Genomic DNA, 16,539 nt, shown 5'->3' with positions numbered 1-16,539 from the left:
CTCGCGTGGACACGCAGCCAGGCAGCGGGCGCCGCCTCGCCGCAGACAGCTTCCACCACCATGGGCCAATATGCAGATCTGATGGCGGCCCGGTCCGCCAGCGGAACAACGAGGCCCTGCAACTGTTTGCTCAGTTGGATAATACATGCAGCATAAGGACACGGGGGATAATTATGAATCTGTAAATTTCTCCTTATGCTAAGTACCTAAAAGTCCCAACTGGGTGCAGAAGCTAAATTAATATAGGCACCTCTAAAGGAATCCACAATTAGTTGTAATAGTCTTTATTTGAGAAACATTCATTTAAAAGAGTTGTGCAAAATTCACTTTTTGCATGTTTTTCTATTTCTGTTTGGGTTTCAACTGATAATAAAGCCCAACAGTTTTTGGCTAGAAGTTAATATTATTTAATGTCTGGAAAATGAGCCATTTCAAAAACCTCCAGAATGTAACATCACAAATCAGCAGGCGCTGCTCGTTACCTAGCAACCCAACCTGAGCTCCAGCATGTTTGGTCAGCTGGTTTTACCTGTATGCTGCTGGAAAAGACGGTGTTTGTCCAGAAACTACTTGCTGCGTTCTGGCTGGTTGTGCAGGAGGATCCACTTCTGCTTTTCAAGGATGTATGGTTGTAAATGAGCATCTATATAACGACACATTTGAAAACGTTGACTCAGTTTGCCTTAATCTGGACGTTTTCCAGTGACAGTCTGTGCAGAAAAAACTCAGGGGATGAAATTTCTGACTTTCAAACTCAGAAATTTCCATGTTTTCATTGAAAAAAAAATTTTTGTTTTATTTTTAGCAAATTTTCAACTTTTCTTTGCAAAATTTCTGTTTTTTTGTAAAAAATTTCTGTGATTGATTTCAGTTTTTCTAGCAAATATCTTACTTTTGAAACTCAGAAATGTTCATTTTTTCCAGTTTTTTGGCAGAAATTTCCTCCTTTTTCAGTCTAGAATGGCATTAATATACAGTCACAGATTCATAGAATAAATTGTTTCAGCGGGGATTATTGCTGCTTTTGGGCAGAGATGTGAAAACGTTAGATGAAGCTCTGTGTGTGTCACTGCGTGCGCACCAGAGGGCTGAGGAGGGAAGATGGGGCAGATGGTCCATAAAGGTGTTACCACACAGTGAGTGGGCAGCGCGATTGATGCATTGCAACATCCAAGAAGGTGGAACATTTGGCTGCTGACCCGCAGTCAGAGCTCGTCGGCCCGGCCTTCTCCTTATTTAGCTGCAGCCAGAGAGCCGACGGCTGATTCGCTCAGAGTAAACACTCTCTGAACAGCAGCACTTCCCGCCCCAGAGGAAAACCCGCGCTGGAAAAACTTCCTCATCTCTGCAAGGAGGTCAGCAGGCTGGTGCAGGCCGGGCGGGATGACACAGCGAGGAGATCTGACCCTGAGAAAGCTCTGACCCGCTTCCGCCCCAAACCAGATCCATGAGCCCCAAACCAGATCCACGGGCCCCAAACCAGATCCATGAGCCCCAAACCAGATCCACGGGCCCCAAACCAGATCCACGAGCCCCAAACCAGATCCACGGGCCCCAAACCAGATCCACGGGCCCCAAACCAGATCCACGGGCCCCAAACCAGATCCATGAGCCCCAAACCAGATCCACGGGCCCCAAACCAGATCCATGAGCCCCAAACCAGATCCACGGGCCCCAAACCAGATCCATGAGCCCCAAACCAGATCCACGAGCCCCAAACCAGATCCACGGGCCCCAAACCAGATCCACGGGCCCCAAACCAGATCCACGGGCCCCAAACCAGATCCATGAGCCCCAAACCAGATCCACGGGCCCCAAACCAGATCCACGGGCCCCAAACCAGATCCACGGGCCCCAAACCAGATCCACGGGCCCCAAACCAGATCCACAGGCCCCAAACCAGATCCATGAGCCCTGATTTCTGCAAGGACTGGGTTTGGTACAATACCCTTAGAAATTTCTGTTTCCTTCTGCACCGATTGTCACTGGAACATAAATCACTTCGTCTTGACTGGTGGGATTTATAAAGATGCTCTGCTGCAAAAAACTAATGTATGCACTGTAAAAACAGAAAATCTTACCAAGTAGTTTCTGTTGAAAATATATTTGTACAACTGAAATAAAACAAAACTGACTTACATGGAACTTGTCAGGAAGTCACAGGATCTAACTAATGTTTTGTGTATATAAATTAAAAAGCAGCTTCACTGGCAGAAAATTTACAATAAAATAAGATGTTGCCATTTTTTAATACTTTTGATCAATATTCAAAAATGAATGACTTAAATCAAGTTCCTATATCTATCTGGCTGTAAAGTTACTTTTAAGTCAGTTTTGTCTTGTTTTCAGCAGGCTACGATATTTCTACTGAACTAAAAAGATATTTTGTAAGATTTTGTGTCTTTGGAATTCCGCTGGGGTTGCTAGGTAACAGGCGGGGCTTGCCTGGGGTTGCTAGGCAACGGCGCTGCGCAAGTGTAACATGACTCAACCATTGGGAGGTTTTTGAACGGCTCATTGTCCAGACTCCAAAAAACATGAAATTAATGGCTCTTTGTTGTTTTTTTAATATGATTGATTGTAGAAACAGTTGAAACAAACAACTGCTTCTACAATCAAACATAAAAGTAAAAATATTTTACTTTTATGTTATTGGTTGGATGTGTCTAATGTGACATTTCAGAAATATGTTCATTAGCTCACTTGTCCCTGCTGTAGAATACAAGACATTAACGGTCAAAAATTATAATCTTTTTTTTGTTGTTGTTTTTGTTTATTATCTAAAAGATTGGTTCTGGAAAAGTTTGAACTTACCTTGATGCTTGAATTTTACTGTGGGATTTTTATGAAAAAGCAGCTTCTAGAGTTCAAAGATGAACTAATTTAATTTAATGACAAACGTTGTTGGCTCCACATGATGAGGTTTCATTTCAGGCTCTTACATCAGCTGGAGGAACCAAAGGCAGCGACGGTTTGGAACCAGAACAACAATCAATGCTACGCAGCACATCATAGATTCAATATTAACATTATAGATACATATTTTATTAGGAGGCAGTTTGATCAAAACAAATGTATAATTCCATCTGGACTGTTTTATTGAATAGCATTTTTTTATCTTTAAAGGTAAAAAGATATTTTTAAACATTTTTTTGTTATTCTACTTTTTAATGTATTTACATACAGAAAATGAAAAGATTCGTTCCAGTTTGTATAAAAGCACTTTTTTAAGTCAGTTTTTGTTACACATGCAGACAGGATGAAAGGTCATTATTTTATGAGACCGAGTCCAGAGCGCCCTCCTGTGGATGCCTCTGGTATGACAGCCTCAACAGCACAGTGACATTTTGAATAAAATCAAAGTTTTAGGAATTATTTTTATCTTTTACAGATTAAAAAAAAATATAAAAAGTTAAGTTAAAGTTTAGCAGATGGTGTTTAGTACAGCAGCTCTCAGAGACACAGTTTATTAACCCGCCAAATTTTAAAGTCAGAATATAAACAGGGTTGTTCAACATGCGGCCCGGGGGCCATTTGTGGCCCTTGGAGTGATTCTAACTCCAAACATCCATCCATTAAACTTGGTTAGATAACACTGCTGTTTTAGAGGAAGGAGTGGCCCATTCTGGTTTGATATGATCTGGAGTAGAAATTAAATAGTTTAATAATTATTTAGCTTGATGCTAAATAATTAGCTCAATATTTAGCTTGCTAACAATGACCTTTACTATCAATGACTCTTTAGAGGTTATTAGGAAATTGGTAAACATTGAACAAATGAAGCATTAATGGAGTTTAAAACGTTTCACGACTTTTCCAATCATTAGTCATAAACCTGCAGTTCGAAAATCTGAGATTAAAGACCAGAATATTCAAGTAAAGATTAAAAGTGTTGTGTTAATCTCAAAGTTACCAAGTGAAGAAAATCTGAAATACAAAAACTAAAAGGCAGAGATCAAAATTTAAATTTGAGAATGTTTGTGGCAATTTGGTAGATGTTTCTGTTACTGTAGAAAAATGTTAAATATTTCAGGGCAGCCATGTTTTTTTCTAGAAAAACTCTGGGATTACTGTAAACATTTCTGAGATTCTTCTAGAAGATTTTTGACTTTCAAACTCAGAAGTGTCCATGTGTTTTCTGTAAAATTTCTGAGATTAATCTAAAAAAAATTCAGATTTTTTTTCTAGCACACCTTTAACTTTTCAAACTGAGAAATTTTCAAGTTTTTTCTTAAAAATTGATGCGATTAATTCCCAAATTTCTGGGGGGGTTTCTAGCAAATTTTAAAACTTTTGAAAGTTTTTTCTGTAACATTTTTTTTTAGATTAATCTTAAAATTTCTGAGTTTTCCAAGTCAATTTTTGCCTTTTGAAGCTGAGTTTTGGTGTAAATGTCCCCCTGTGTGTTTTCATTCCACCCAGACCGGTCCTGATCCTCCTGCGTACCACCACAGGGCCGGCGCCAGCAGCCGCAGTGCGGCGCTGCCCTCCACAGCCGGACCTCGGCCCGCCGGGTCCCCCGCATCGCGTCAGTCGTCGTCCACCACCAGCACGTTGCCGCTCAGCTCGTACTCCAGGCTGGCCCAGTCGAAGATGTTCCCCTTGGGGACTTTGTGTCCGTAGTGCCAGGCCTGGATCATGCTCCGAGAAAGCACAAAGTCCCACATGTTGACGTCCGTCATCTCGCCCACGAAGCTCTGCGTGGCCTCCAGGCCGCCCAGGTGTTTGTCCGGGTCCTGGCCCAGCAGCACGGTGCCCTTGGGCCTCACGCTGTGGCCCGGTTTGTACACCTGGTAGGTGCTGCGCCTGCCGTCCGCCCAGAAGGCGGCCAGGCCGGAGCGCGACTCCCAGGTGAGGCAGAGGCTGGTGCGGAAGGTGCTGAGCGGCGGCAGGCGGAAGAAGACGCCGTCGCCGCTCAGGTAGAAGGAGACGCGGCCGTCCTTCTCGCGCCACACGTTGAGCTCGTCGTAGTCGGCTGTGCGGTAGGCGAACAGGATGATCTGGCGCTCCTCGGGCAGCTCGGTGGCCACCCGCATGCAGAGCGTGAAGGCCCGCAGCGCCATCTCCTTCTGCGGGATCAGAGCCACGAAGCTGAAGTCCGTCTCATACGGGAAGACCAGGACCTTCTCGCTGAGGCCCACTGCAGGTACCAAACAGCATCATTAGAGGAAACCTTCACAAAAATCTGGTTTATTTTTACAGAATTAGTACAGAAGAGGATTAGCGCCACTGAAAATAAATGAATTCTGACTTTAATCTCAGAATTTGGACTTTATTCTTTTCAGATCGAAAGTCAGAAAAGTGGAAATTTGTAAGTTTGATTTGTTAATATTTACTTGAAAAGTCCCAGAGAAAAAATGTTAGTCGGTTTTTGATTTGATTACAGTCGGTTTTGAGATTAAAGTCAGAATCTCAATTTTTCTGTAAATTATGAAAACATTTCTGAGCTTGAAAATTTGTCAGTTTGCTAAAAAATAATATCTGAAAATTTGAGATTAATCAGATTTTTTCTGGAAAAAACTTCTACATTTACAAATTCCAAAATATGCTAGAAAAAACTCAAATGTTGAGATTAATCCGACTTTAATCTCAGAGTTTTGATCTCTGATTAAAGTCAGCATTTTCTGAAAAAACAGAGATCTAAGTTTAAAGTCAATTATTTTTGTTTTGACCCTAATCCTCCTCCGTAGTTTAAACTGTCACCATCTCATGTCGGTGTGAGACACGAAGCTCCTTTTCATCAGGAAAAAGTTTTTTTCTTATTTCAAGTGTATTAAGACATTTTCACTAGAAACTAGACGACACAGATTTTGTGTTTTTGCAGTTTAAACGTCTTCAATAAGCATTAATTCATTAATGTTTATTATTTCATTTGAAGGATGTTGGATTCATCTGATCACCCAAAGCTTAAAGAACCATTTTACCAAAACCAGTTTCAAAGTGTCTACCTTGTGTGGCGAAGGAAGGGGTCCAAGAAACGAGCAGAACCGTTACCATGGTTACAGCGTTGACGCCCTATGAACACACATCCAGATCAGATAAACAAATTAGGACAAATTAAAAACAACCCCCAAATTTAGTAAAATAAAAATGTGTTTTTACCATTTTGAAGCGGTTCGTTTGTCCTCCAGCAGCTCGGCCTGCTGCCTCATCAGCAGTGGGAACCGGAGCTCTTCCCCACTGGTACTGAGTGATGATGTCAGCGCCATGACAATGGACCCGGTGTGTGAGCCCGGGTCACCGGCGGTCTTTTCACCCAGAACCAGAGACTTCAGACGTAACCGTTTTCAAAATATCTCCATACATTCGTCGACTGACTGAGATTTGATTAGAAAAACACCTGGAGCCTCGCATTAGCATTAGCATTAGCTTTTCTACTAAAACATATCAGGGCCAAACAAAAAGGAGCAAATTTCCTCCAAAAAACTGAAGTTTTTAGATTAATTTCAAAAATGTTCTAAAACACATGAAAATGTTTGAGTCTGAAAAGTCAAAAATTTGCTAGAATAAAACTCAGAAACTTTGAGATGAATCTGAGGAATGTTCTAGAAAAAATTAGAAAATTTCAGAGATTGAAAAGTTGAAAATTTGCTAGTAGAAAATCAAGTTTTGAGCTTAATCTAAAATTTTCTCAAAAAATATTGGAAATTTCAAAGTTTGAAAAATCAAACTTTGATTTTAGATTAATGTAAAATCAGATCAAAATATCAGATCTGAGAAATTTTCTAGGAAAAAAGACAATTTCTGAGTATGAAATGTTGAAGATTTGCTAGAATAAAACTCTTAAATAAAACTGACATTTTCTAAAAAAAAAAAAAAAAAAACCTGGAAATTTCTGTTTGAAAAGTTCAAATTTTGCTTGGAAAAACTCAGACATGTTCTAGAAAACGATGTTTTCCGAGTTTGAAAACTCAGAAATGTTTAGGCTGGTGGAGTAGAGTAACTGGCTTGCTCTGTGGTTGCCTAGCAACGACCTGCTGAGTAACTGGTTTGTAGTTTTGCCATTTTGCCTCATGACTGGAGAGAAAGGAGGATAAACAGGAAACACATTTGGTAATATTTTAAATGAAAACAGAGCCAGGCATTCATGTTATCAACATATCTACATTTAATACAGTTTATTAATTTCTAGGATTTCTCCAGACAAAGAAAAGAATCCAACTTTTCATGAACTAAAATCTGAGCAACACCAGCAACTTATGTACAAAGCCTGAACCTCGGCACAAAAACCGACCGGCCGGCCGACGGGCCGAACTCACCAGACACATTCAGCTGTAAACTACCAAGCACTGGACTGGAAACTCCTTTTATTCACTGCAAAAACACAAAATCTAAACATTTTAGTTCAGTTTCTGCTGCAAATATCACAAAGTAAGACAAAACAAGCAACTTTTTAGCAAAATATAGGAGCTGGATTTGAGTCAGAAACTCTTTAATATTGATGAAAAAGCTCAAATTTCATTAGTGGATTATTTCCCTTATAACAAGATATTTTTCTATAAGTGAAATAATCTAATAAAACTAGAACTATTTCATCTCAGTAAGGAATTATTCAGAAAAGTTAGTTTTGTCTCATTTCAAGCATACTGATAGTTTGTTGAGTCAATGATTCCTTTAATATTTATAGTTCTACTGGATTATTTCATTTATAACATGAAAAATGGTTTATTACAATAATCTGCCAGATACATTTTAATTAACATTTCTGTTGATATTAAGGGATATTAACTAACCAAATGCTCTCATATGTTGCTGAAAAGTTTTGTCTTATTTTATGTCTACTAAGACATTTACACCAGAAACTAAACCCAAAATATTTTCTGTTTGCAGTTTTATTACAGGGAATAACACTTGGACTGAGGTATGGATGAAGATGTTCTAACTCTTCCAGCATGTTTTTATTTTTTATTTTAGGTGGCGGACGCTGGGGCAGTGGCCATCTGAACCTCAAGTCTTTTCTGACGGGGCAAAGATTTGTCCTAGTTCAAGGAAATGCACTTCATGCTTGATGCGATCCTCCTGGCGTTGGCGTCCAGAAACAGACAGACAGCTGAAAGTCTCAGGTTTAAACATTTAGGCGTTTCCTATCCAGCAACGTGGAAATGTTTTGTTTTAATGCAGCAATTCATCTTCTGATCCCAGTTTGAGGTTTTTCCCCGAAACCTTAAACTGTTCTGATTAAAAAATAAGAAATATAGAAACCATACATTCAACTTATCTTAATTGTCTGCATCGGGGTGTGATTGATATGCAAAGGAGAAGAGATCTACTTAAATCTACTCGACGTTTTACAGTAAAGTGACGGGACAGGTGTGTAAGAGGCGCCACCTGCAGGAAGAAAGGGGTACTTGCTCCCTTTTCCTTTGAGTCAACAGCTTTTTGGCATTTTAGTGACTGATGGTCCGTTTTTCATGAAAAAATACATAAAATATACTTGGATGAAACATCAAATAAAACTCCAACGTCTTTATGGATCCGGACACAAAAAGTCTGATTCTTTCTTCCGTGTTTATAATCGGTGGAAACGCTGGACTGCGGCGCTTTCAGAGAACCAGAGAAAGCAGGTGGAGGGCGACAGACCTGGGCGCCATCTGGTCGCCCAATCTGAGACCCAAAAACAGCGTGACGAAGAGGAGGAGGAAGAGGAAGAGAGTGAACTTAAAGGGAGCAGCGGCGGCTAACACTGAGCCTCAGAGCCGGAGAGAGAAGATTTACTGCAGAAGAAGAAGAAGCGATTCTCCGGCTTGGTGGTCTGCAGTGAGGCTGTTCTGCTTCTCCACAGTCTGTGTCGTCCAGGCTCTGAACGGGAAACGGGCCGGGCGCTTCAGTAGTCCTCCACCCAACCGTTCTCCTGGATGAAGGCGTCGATCACTTCCTTCATGGCCAGGTTGGGGATCAGCTGATCCTGGGTCAGGGGGCTCCGGGTCACGGGGTCGAAGTGGCCCACCCGCTGCAGAGCCACAAAATACAGCGGCATTACATCTGGGGCAGAAACCTTTCAGAACTGAAACGATTAATCACGATTAATCGATTATAGAAGTCGTCATCAATTCTGTTAGTAATGCAAAAATCAATAACTGGAGCTTGAAAAAAAGCTAATTGCTAAAAAAAAAACACTTAAAACTAAATTATTTTATTTAATTGACTCATCATCAATTATTCTGATAAATCGTGATAATCATTAAATAACCCTAAGCTAGATTAGTAATTAATCACTAAAGCCCATTTGTCTAAAGTTCTACGCCTGCAGCTACGATTATTTACTCGTTAATTATTCTGACAATCAGAATCAAATACCACATTCTGCATATTTTTCATGATTAATTGATTATTGTAATAGTCTAATTTAGTAATTGATTAATTCCTAACCAGAATATAAAAACTCTTAAAGGCTATTTTTATTATCTTAAAATACAAAATATATTTTTTGTAAGATTTGGCTGAATTATTGCTCTAAGCAGGGCTGAAACAATCCGATTAATCAGTTACTGAAATAATCGTCAACTAATTTAGTAAATCGATTAATCGCATTAAAACAAATGCCACATTCTGCATTCTAAAATAGTTTTTCTGTATCGGATTAGTACGAGCCGATACTAAACCTCAGATATCAAAAGTGGAAAAGGTTTTAGGTCTGTAAACAAAAGTCTCATTAAGAATCATCTGATAACCAACTAAATCCAAGCAACGGCCCAGCAGGAAGCGTTGAGCTGCAGGAAGCGCTTCTTCAGCTGCAGACGACGGAGCGTTCGCTGGAGGAAGTCCTGAAACCTCCAACATCAGACGATCTGCGTCTGTCGGGCGTTTCTACCTGCAGATGCTCCTCGATGTCTTTGCGGTCGTAAGTGATGCCGCTGGGTGTGATGCACGGCTCCCTCATCAGCTCAAAGCTGATCTTTCCACAAAGGTAATCTGGGATTTCTCGCTTCTGAAAGACGGAGAGAAAAACACAAAGAGATAAATGTGACGTTCAGCTCAAAGTGATGACAATATGAACAGGATAAAAGCTCCTTCTGCAGAGTTTAGTTCATTAAATCCAGATCATCATCTGTCTGCTGACAGACGGCGCTGTGAAATAGTTTCCATGGTAACCATCGGTGCTACAAGTAAAACTGAAGAGCACATAATGTTTACTGGATAAAGTCATGCTGGTTTAAAAAACTGTTCCCTTAAATCAGTTACAGGTTTGTTATTGATCAATGAAGACGATCAACAGGAAGTGAAAATCATTCTCCATACTCACTTTTCTTTTCTCATCCACCTGAGAGAAAAGCTCTTCCATCTCCATTAAATACTTCTCCTTCACATTAAGACGAAATAAAACCAGACATTAATACTCGACAGCATTTTAAATATTTCATTTCTGCTGTTTTTAAAGGTTAAGAAGAAATAAATAACAGGGCTGAAACGATTAACGATGACTAATCGATTATTTAAACAATTGTCAACTAGTCTAATAAATGATTAATCACATTATGACAAAATTAAGAAGAAAATCAGACAATACTCAAAAGCATTTAAAACATATTTCTGTCATTTTTAAAGGAGAACAAATAATTCAGAAACAATTAACCACGATTCATCAATTTAAATAATCATCTACTAATTTAGTAATTGATTAATCACATTATGATGAATTAGGAAGGAAATCAGACGTCAATATTCAGCATTTTTAAACATTATTTCTGTAAGTTAAAGGATAAAAGCAGTAGGGCTTAAACAATTAATTCTGATTAATTGATTATTTAAATAATCATCAACTAACTGCAATCGATTAATCACTTTACTATAAAAACAGGAGGAAGGAAATCAGACATCAGAACTCAACACATTTTAAAAAATATTTCTGCAAGGAAAGACAAAAAAGACACATTTCTGCTTTTATTTTTAATTATGTCAGTTTTGGTCCTCCATACAGCAGCAGTCCTAGGAAATAAACAAAACAACTCACATGTTTAGATGAAATTTTTCCAGCATCGCCTCCATTTTGATTGTCATCCTGTTTCTCTTTGTATTCTTCAAGTTCTCTGTGAAAACACAACAAAGTCTCCAGGTTTAAACTCAGGTTTAAACTCAGAGTTTCTGTTTAAACTCAGAGTCTCCAGGTTTAAACTCAGATTCTCCAGGTTTAAACTCAGATTCTCCAGGTTTAAACTCAGATTCTCCAGGTTTAAACTCAGATTCTCCAGGTTTAAACTCAGATTCTCCAGGTTTAAACTCAGATTCTCCAGGTTTAAACTCAGATTCTCCAGGTTTAAACTCAGATTCTCCAGGTTTAAACTCAGATTCTCCAGGTTTAAACTCAGAGTCTCCAGGTTTAAACTCAAGAGTCTCCAGGTTTAAACTCAGATTCTCCAGGTTTAAACTCAGATTCTCCAGGTTTAAACTCAGATTCTCCAGGTTTAAACTCAGATTCTCCAGGTTTAAACTCAGATTCTCCAGGTTTAAACTCAGATTCTCCAGGTTTAAACTCAGATTCTCCAGGTTTAAACTCAGATTCTCCAGGTTTAAACTCAGATTCTCCAGGTTTAAACTCAGATTCTCCAGGTTTAAACTCAGAGTCTCCAGGTTTAAACTCAGATTTTCCAGGTTTAAACTCAGATTCTCCAGGTTTAAACTCAGATTCTCCAGGTTTAAACTCAGATTCTCCAGGTTTAAACTCAGATTCTCCAGGTTTAAACTCAGAGTCTCCAGGTTTAAACTCAGATTTTCCAGGTTTAAACTCAGATTCTCCAGGTTTAAACTCAGATTCTCCAGGTTTAAACTCAGATTTTCCAGGTTTAAACTCAGATTCTCCAGGTTTTACTCTGGAGGTGAAGCGTGTCGTTCTGCTGCGTGTCCAGCCTCACCTCTCCTTCTCGGCCAGAATGAGTTTGGTCAGGTAGGCGTGAAGCTCGTTCTCCTGGTTGATGCGTTTCTCCTCGATGCTGTTCCAGCGCTTCTTCTTGGCGATGCGAAGCGCGCTCGGGATGTCATCTCCGAAATTCAGCCTCTGCTCCTTTGCCAGGTTATAAGCTACACATGGCATCAAAAGGATGAAGTAAATGTGTTCAGGCAGAATGCTAAAGCTAACAGCTCAACCGAAAGCTTGTGAGAAAAATAAAATCAACCCAAGCAGCCAAGTTTTATTTACAGCTGGATGCACCGAATCAGATGATTTTTCTCTGAATACATCAGTGATCAGCCAAATATTGATAAATTATTTTTTTTTTTTTTCATGAACATTAGGCCTGAAACAATTCAAAAACTGAGCGAAGACTCAAACTAAGACCATTTACTGAAAGAACATGGAGCAGCAATTAAACCAAAAAGAAAACAATTTGTACGTAAATATGTAACTATCTACCCAGAATGTATCAAGTTTCATAGTTTGATCAAACATTCACTAAAGGAGAGCACTTTATAATTTGGACCCGTGTGATGACGTAATTTTTAAATATTAAATGTTTGATCATTTGCTGCGACAGACTGGCGACCGGTCCAGGTGACCCGGACAGGAGAGGCACCAGCACCTCCTGACCCCATGAGGGACCAGGATGTTAGAAAACGGGTGGATGTTTGATCATTTCATCAGTTACTCAGTTCTTGAGTCGACTTTTCACCAAATGCTTTTTACTCTTCCTTGAGTAATTTCTTGGATGGCTATTTTTTACTTCTGACTAAAACATGCTCAAGAATCTCTCCTCTGACTTGAGTGTAATTTTTGGGTCCTCTGAGTCCAGAACACTCAGATCTCTAACAGAAATGAGACAGGAAGTGAAAATGTTTTGTTTGCAACAGAGGAAACTGATGATGGTAATTATGCAACCCATTAAAAAGCGGTTTATTTCCGGCGTTTCCTCCGACCTTTCTGCAGGTTGCCGATGGCCTCGTCGTAGTTCTCCAGCTCCAGGTGACACTGGCCCAGGAAGAAGTGAGCCTTGACCGACTGACTGTCCAGCTCCAGCGCGTGCTTGCAGTCTGCCAGAGCTTTGTCGTACTGCTGCAGCTTCACGTGGCAGAGCGCCCGGTTGGTGTAGTACACCGCCACCGACGGATTACGGTTCTGCAGGTTGAAGGAAGCAGAGAAACTCAGCTGGACGCTACAGAAACACAACAGATCAATAAACTATTCCCACTAAGAGGAAGTCATGCAGATACCATCATTCTGGTAAATACTGTGATGACATCATCAGCTACATAGAGTTTCACCATCAGTCGTGGTATTCTAAACAGTCTGTGGTGATGATGAGAGGTTATTATTAGGACTGAACAGTATATTGTAAATATATTAACTATGCTACTCTGCATGCCACCAATTATTGTGACAAACGACAATGTTGTCATTTTGAGACCAGGCTTGTTGCAATAAATCAATTAATCACAGGATAATTCAAATGAGCTCAATAATTTCCATTTACATGATTTATCATTTTTCTCTTTCTCCCAAAAAGTCTGATGTTTGGGTCTAAACCAGCTCTTATTTTGAAGGACAATTTTGTTTCCAGAGACTTCATCATTAATTTTATTTATAGTTTTGTTTATTTTTAATATTTAAAATGCCTTCCAGTGTTAAACGATCTTTGAGGCGTTCCTGGCAACAAATTCTGGACCATTTATAGTTATCGTTTCAGGCCTAATGACTGTCAGGAATGTTGTTTCCCTTCATTTTCACAAAAATAACCTACTTATTGGTAGAGAACCCAAGAATTATACTGAAGTAAGAGTAACACCACTTCAACATGTTTTTACTCAAATCAGAGTAAAAAGTCAACTCAAGTACTGAGTAACTGATCAAATTATCAATCATTTAATATTTAAAAATGACCAAAATATAAAATTAAGTGAAAACTTTAGTATTTTAAGGACCAAAATGACAATAATTCATATAAGTAACAAGAAATAACAAAATCAAACAAAAAATGTTTTCAAATAAGTTTCTTTCAATAAAAAACTTATGAAACATTAATAAAAAACTGCAGGTCTGTGTGGCGAAGTTTTTTTTTAAAATATGTTTGTTTTTCCTTCAGTGGGTAGAAACAGCAATTTTACTCAAGTAAGAGCAGAGATACTTCAGAATAAAATACTCAAAGTACATTGTAGTAAATATACTTCTAAAAGTATATTTTATCAAAGGTTACTCAAGTAAATGTAATTGAGTAAATTTAACTGCCCAACTCTGCTTATTACATAAACATCGTCGGATTTTGTGGTTTTGTGATAAAAATGTAAAATTCTGCATGAATGTGTGTTTGGTGGAGACTCACGATAGCTTTGCTGTAACATGAAGCAGCCTCCTGGTATTTGCGGCAGAGGAACAGCCGGTTCCCCTGCTCCTTCAGCTCCTGCGCGGTGGAGCTCTTCTCGGGGCTGCCGGCCATTTTCTCCACCGGCTCCGCGGGGCCCGCCTCGCCCTGCTTCCCAATCCTGTTCCCCGTCTCTCCGGCTGGCTAGGTGGCAGGTGTCGGAATGTCCTGCCCGCCCTGGATCGCACACAGACTGGGGGACAATGAAGACACAATGCTGGTTAGCATCCGCTGCAACGCACCTGCAATGCGTGTCTCTGGGTGCCACGCAATGCCACGCCACCCGCACGGCGTTACTTTAACTCGCTGACTGTGCAGACTGATGGACAACACGGCGAGGCAGCTGAATTAACTGTTCACAACACGAGCATCAGTTAGATTAAATGGGCAGCTAGCCATCTGGATAACATAACACCCCCCCAACACTTTCAATGTGTCTTATTGACATTAAAATTGGGTTAAATTTGCAAACAATAACTCATTTGCGCATTATTATCATGGATGTTATAGCTGCTGAAGTTGTCATCACATACAGAATAGAGGCAACGCCGCTAACTTTAGTTAACCTGGAGACAACACACCGATGCTAAGCTAACTTAGCTAGGCTATGTCGGTTAGAATCTGAGTTCGGCTTCAGCTAGCTCTTCCGGTTCTGATTATACTGACACAATTCACCATTTAAGATCCACGTCATGAGCTTATACCGCTCTCCATCCGAGAAAATCGGTACCAGAACCTCGCTTTTAGGCGTTTTTCACCACAACGCCGCTAGGCAGCCTCAAAACAGACATAAGCTAACGCTAAGTTAGCCCACACCCGCTCGGGTCCGTTTAAGTTCGGATTTGTTCCGATAATCCGTCGGGTCGGAACCTTACCTTTTAGGGTGAATCTCACATTCAGGTGGATGTGGATTTATAAGTGCTCATATAAAATATTGTTCTGGAGATTTCTTCATTCGAGCTGTCATGACAGGTTGTTGTTATACTGACGTCAAACGTTTTAAGGCGACGTCAACGGAAGCCGAGAAGAAGCGCAGTTTAAAAATAGGTTAAGGTTTTAAAACTTAATAAAAATTTATATTGTAATTTTATATATAAAGGACAGGTCAGTTTATTCTTTTATGGGTCCTTGCATATTTTGATACATACATTCTTTTCCAGAAACTACTAATAAAAAACAAACAATATATCAATAAAAATTAAATTAAATCAATTAAAAGAATAAAAGCAGAAATATATATTTTTTGTTTTTTCCTTTTTCTTATACACTCATTTTTGTCAATACACAAATGTATTGACAAAATACATTTGTGTATTGACACAATGAAAAAAACATGTTTTTTCATACATTGTGTGAAAAAACACAATGTATGTGTTTTTTCACATACATTGTCACAACATACATATTGTTGACAATGTATGTGAAAAGGAAAATACAAAAATTCTATAGATTTTTTTATTGACAATTCATATATAGGAAAAAGGGGGAAAAATACTTTTATTTTTAAATCAGTTTTGGTCTACCATACTTTTTCCTTATGCATATGGAGGGTCAAAACAGTAATAATTAAAAATAAGAGCAGAAATATGTATTTCTGCTTTTCCTTACACATTAATTGTCATTAACAAATATACATTTCTTGTTTTTTCCTCTTTTTCATAAACATATTTTTGGTCAAAAATGCATGTGTAAGAAAAAGGAAAAAGCAAATATATGTATTTTAACAAAAATGTGTGTATAGAGAAATCGAAAAAACAAAATATATATATTTTTAACAACAATGTATGTATAAGCAAAGGAAAAACAAAAAATACATATTTCTACTTTTAGTTTTAATTATGTCAATTTTGGACCTCCATATTAGATAGCCAGGAATGTTGTTCACACGTCTTTTGGTTGATTATTTTAGTGTGTAGATACATTTAATAAATATATTTAAATAAAACAGATATAAGTGGAAAGAAAACACCTAACCACAAATATGACAAAAGGAATGCAAAGTAATCACCAGCAGATGGCGCTGTGAAACAGAGGTTTAGCGTCCCGTAGTGGACAGTTTACAGTAATCAATAAGCTACACAGGACAGAGTTGATAATGTATTTCACCTAAAAAAAATTAAAAAAAAAATATTCCTGATTTCTCAACAGAAAGAAAATCGTTCATCAGATTCTTTAAAAATTTGCTACGATTATATGATAATGAGTTTATCTCAGAGTCCTGCCACCCACAGAGACATCTGTAGACACAAAGATC

At 38.9% G+C, this 16,539-nt stretch overlaps 2 protein-coding genes across 2 annotated transcripts; both read right to left on the bottom strand.

The window, feature by feature from the left end:
• Positions 1–3,023: 3,023 nt before the first annotated feature.
• crp1 (C-reactive protein 1) lies at positions 3,024–6,818 on the bottom strand. The gene is made up of 3 exons (XM_015007088.2): positions 6,103–6,818; positions 5,949–6,015; positions 3,024–5,140 (listed from the first exon to the last, which is right to left on the bottom strand). The coding sequence occupies exons 1-3, from the start codon at positions 6,103–6,105 to the stop codon at positions 4,530–4,532; spliced, it is 681 nt and encodes a 226-aa protein (XP_014862574.1). The 5' UTR covers positions 6,106–6,818; the 3' UTR covers positions 3,024–4,529.
• A 266-nt stretch (positions 6,819–7,084) lies between these two features.
• stub1 (STIP1 homology and U-Box containing protein 1) lies at positions 7,085–15,286 on the bottom strand. The gene is made up of 8 exons (XM_088016473.1): positions 15,161–15,286; positions 14,247–14,478; positions 12,847–13,045; positions 11,850–12,015; positions 10,952–11,027; positions 10,244–10,300; positions 9,812–9,928; positions 7,085–8,950 (listed from the first exon to the last, which is right to left on the bottom strand). Exons 2-8 carry the CDS (start codon positions 14,358–14,360, stop codon positions 8,825–8,827), a joined length of 855 nt encoding a protein of 284 aa, XP_087872599.1. The 5' UTR covers positions 14,361–14,478; positions 15,161–15,286; the 3' UTR covers positions 7,085–8,824.
• Between the last annotated feature and the right edge of the window lie 1,253 nt (positions 15,287–16,539).

This window comes from Poecilia mexicana, unplaced genomic scaffold (assembly GCF_051168715.1).
Source record: "Poecilia mexicana isolate PSO_F unplaced genomic scaffold, ASM5116871v1 scaffold_19, whole genome shotgun sequence".
In the NCBI taxonomy this organism is placed as follows: Eukaryota; Metazoa; Chordata; class Actinopteri; order Cyprinodontiformes; family Poeciliidae; genus Poecilia; species Poecilia mexicana.
The sequence above is the reverse complement of the archived record's forward strand: the minus strand, read 5'-3'. Positions and strand labels throughout refer to the sequence as shown.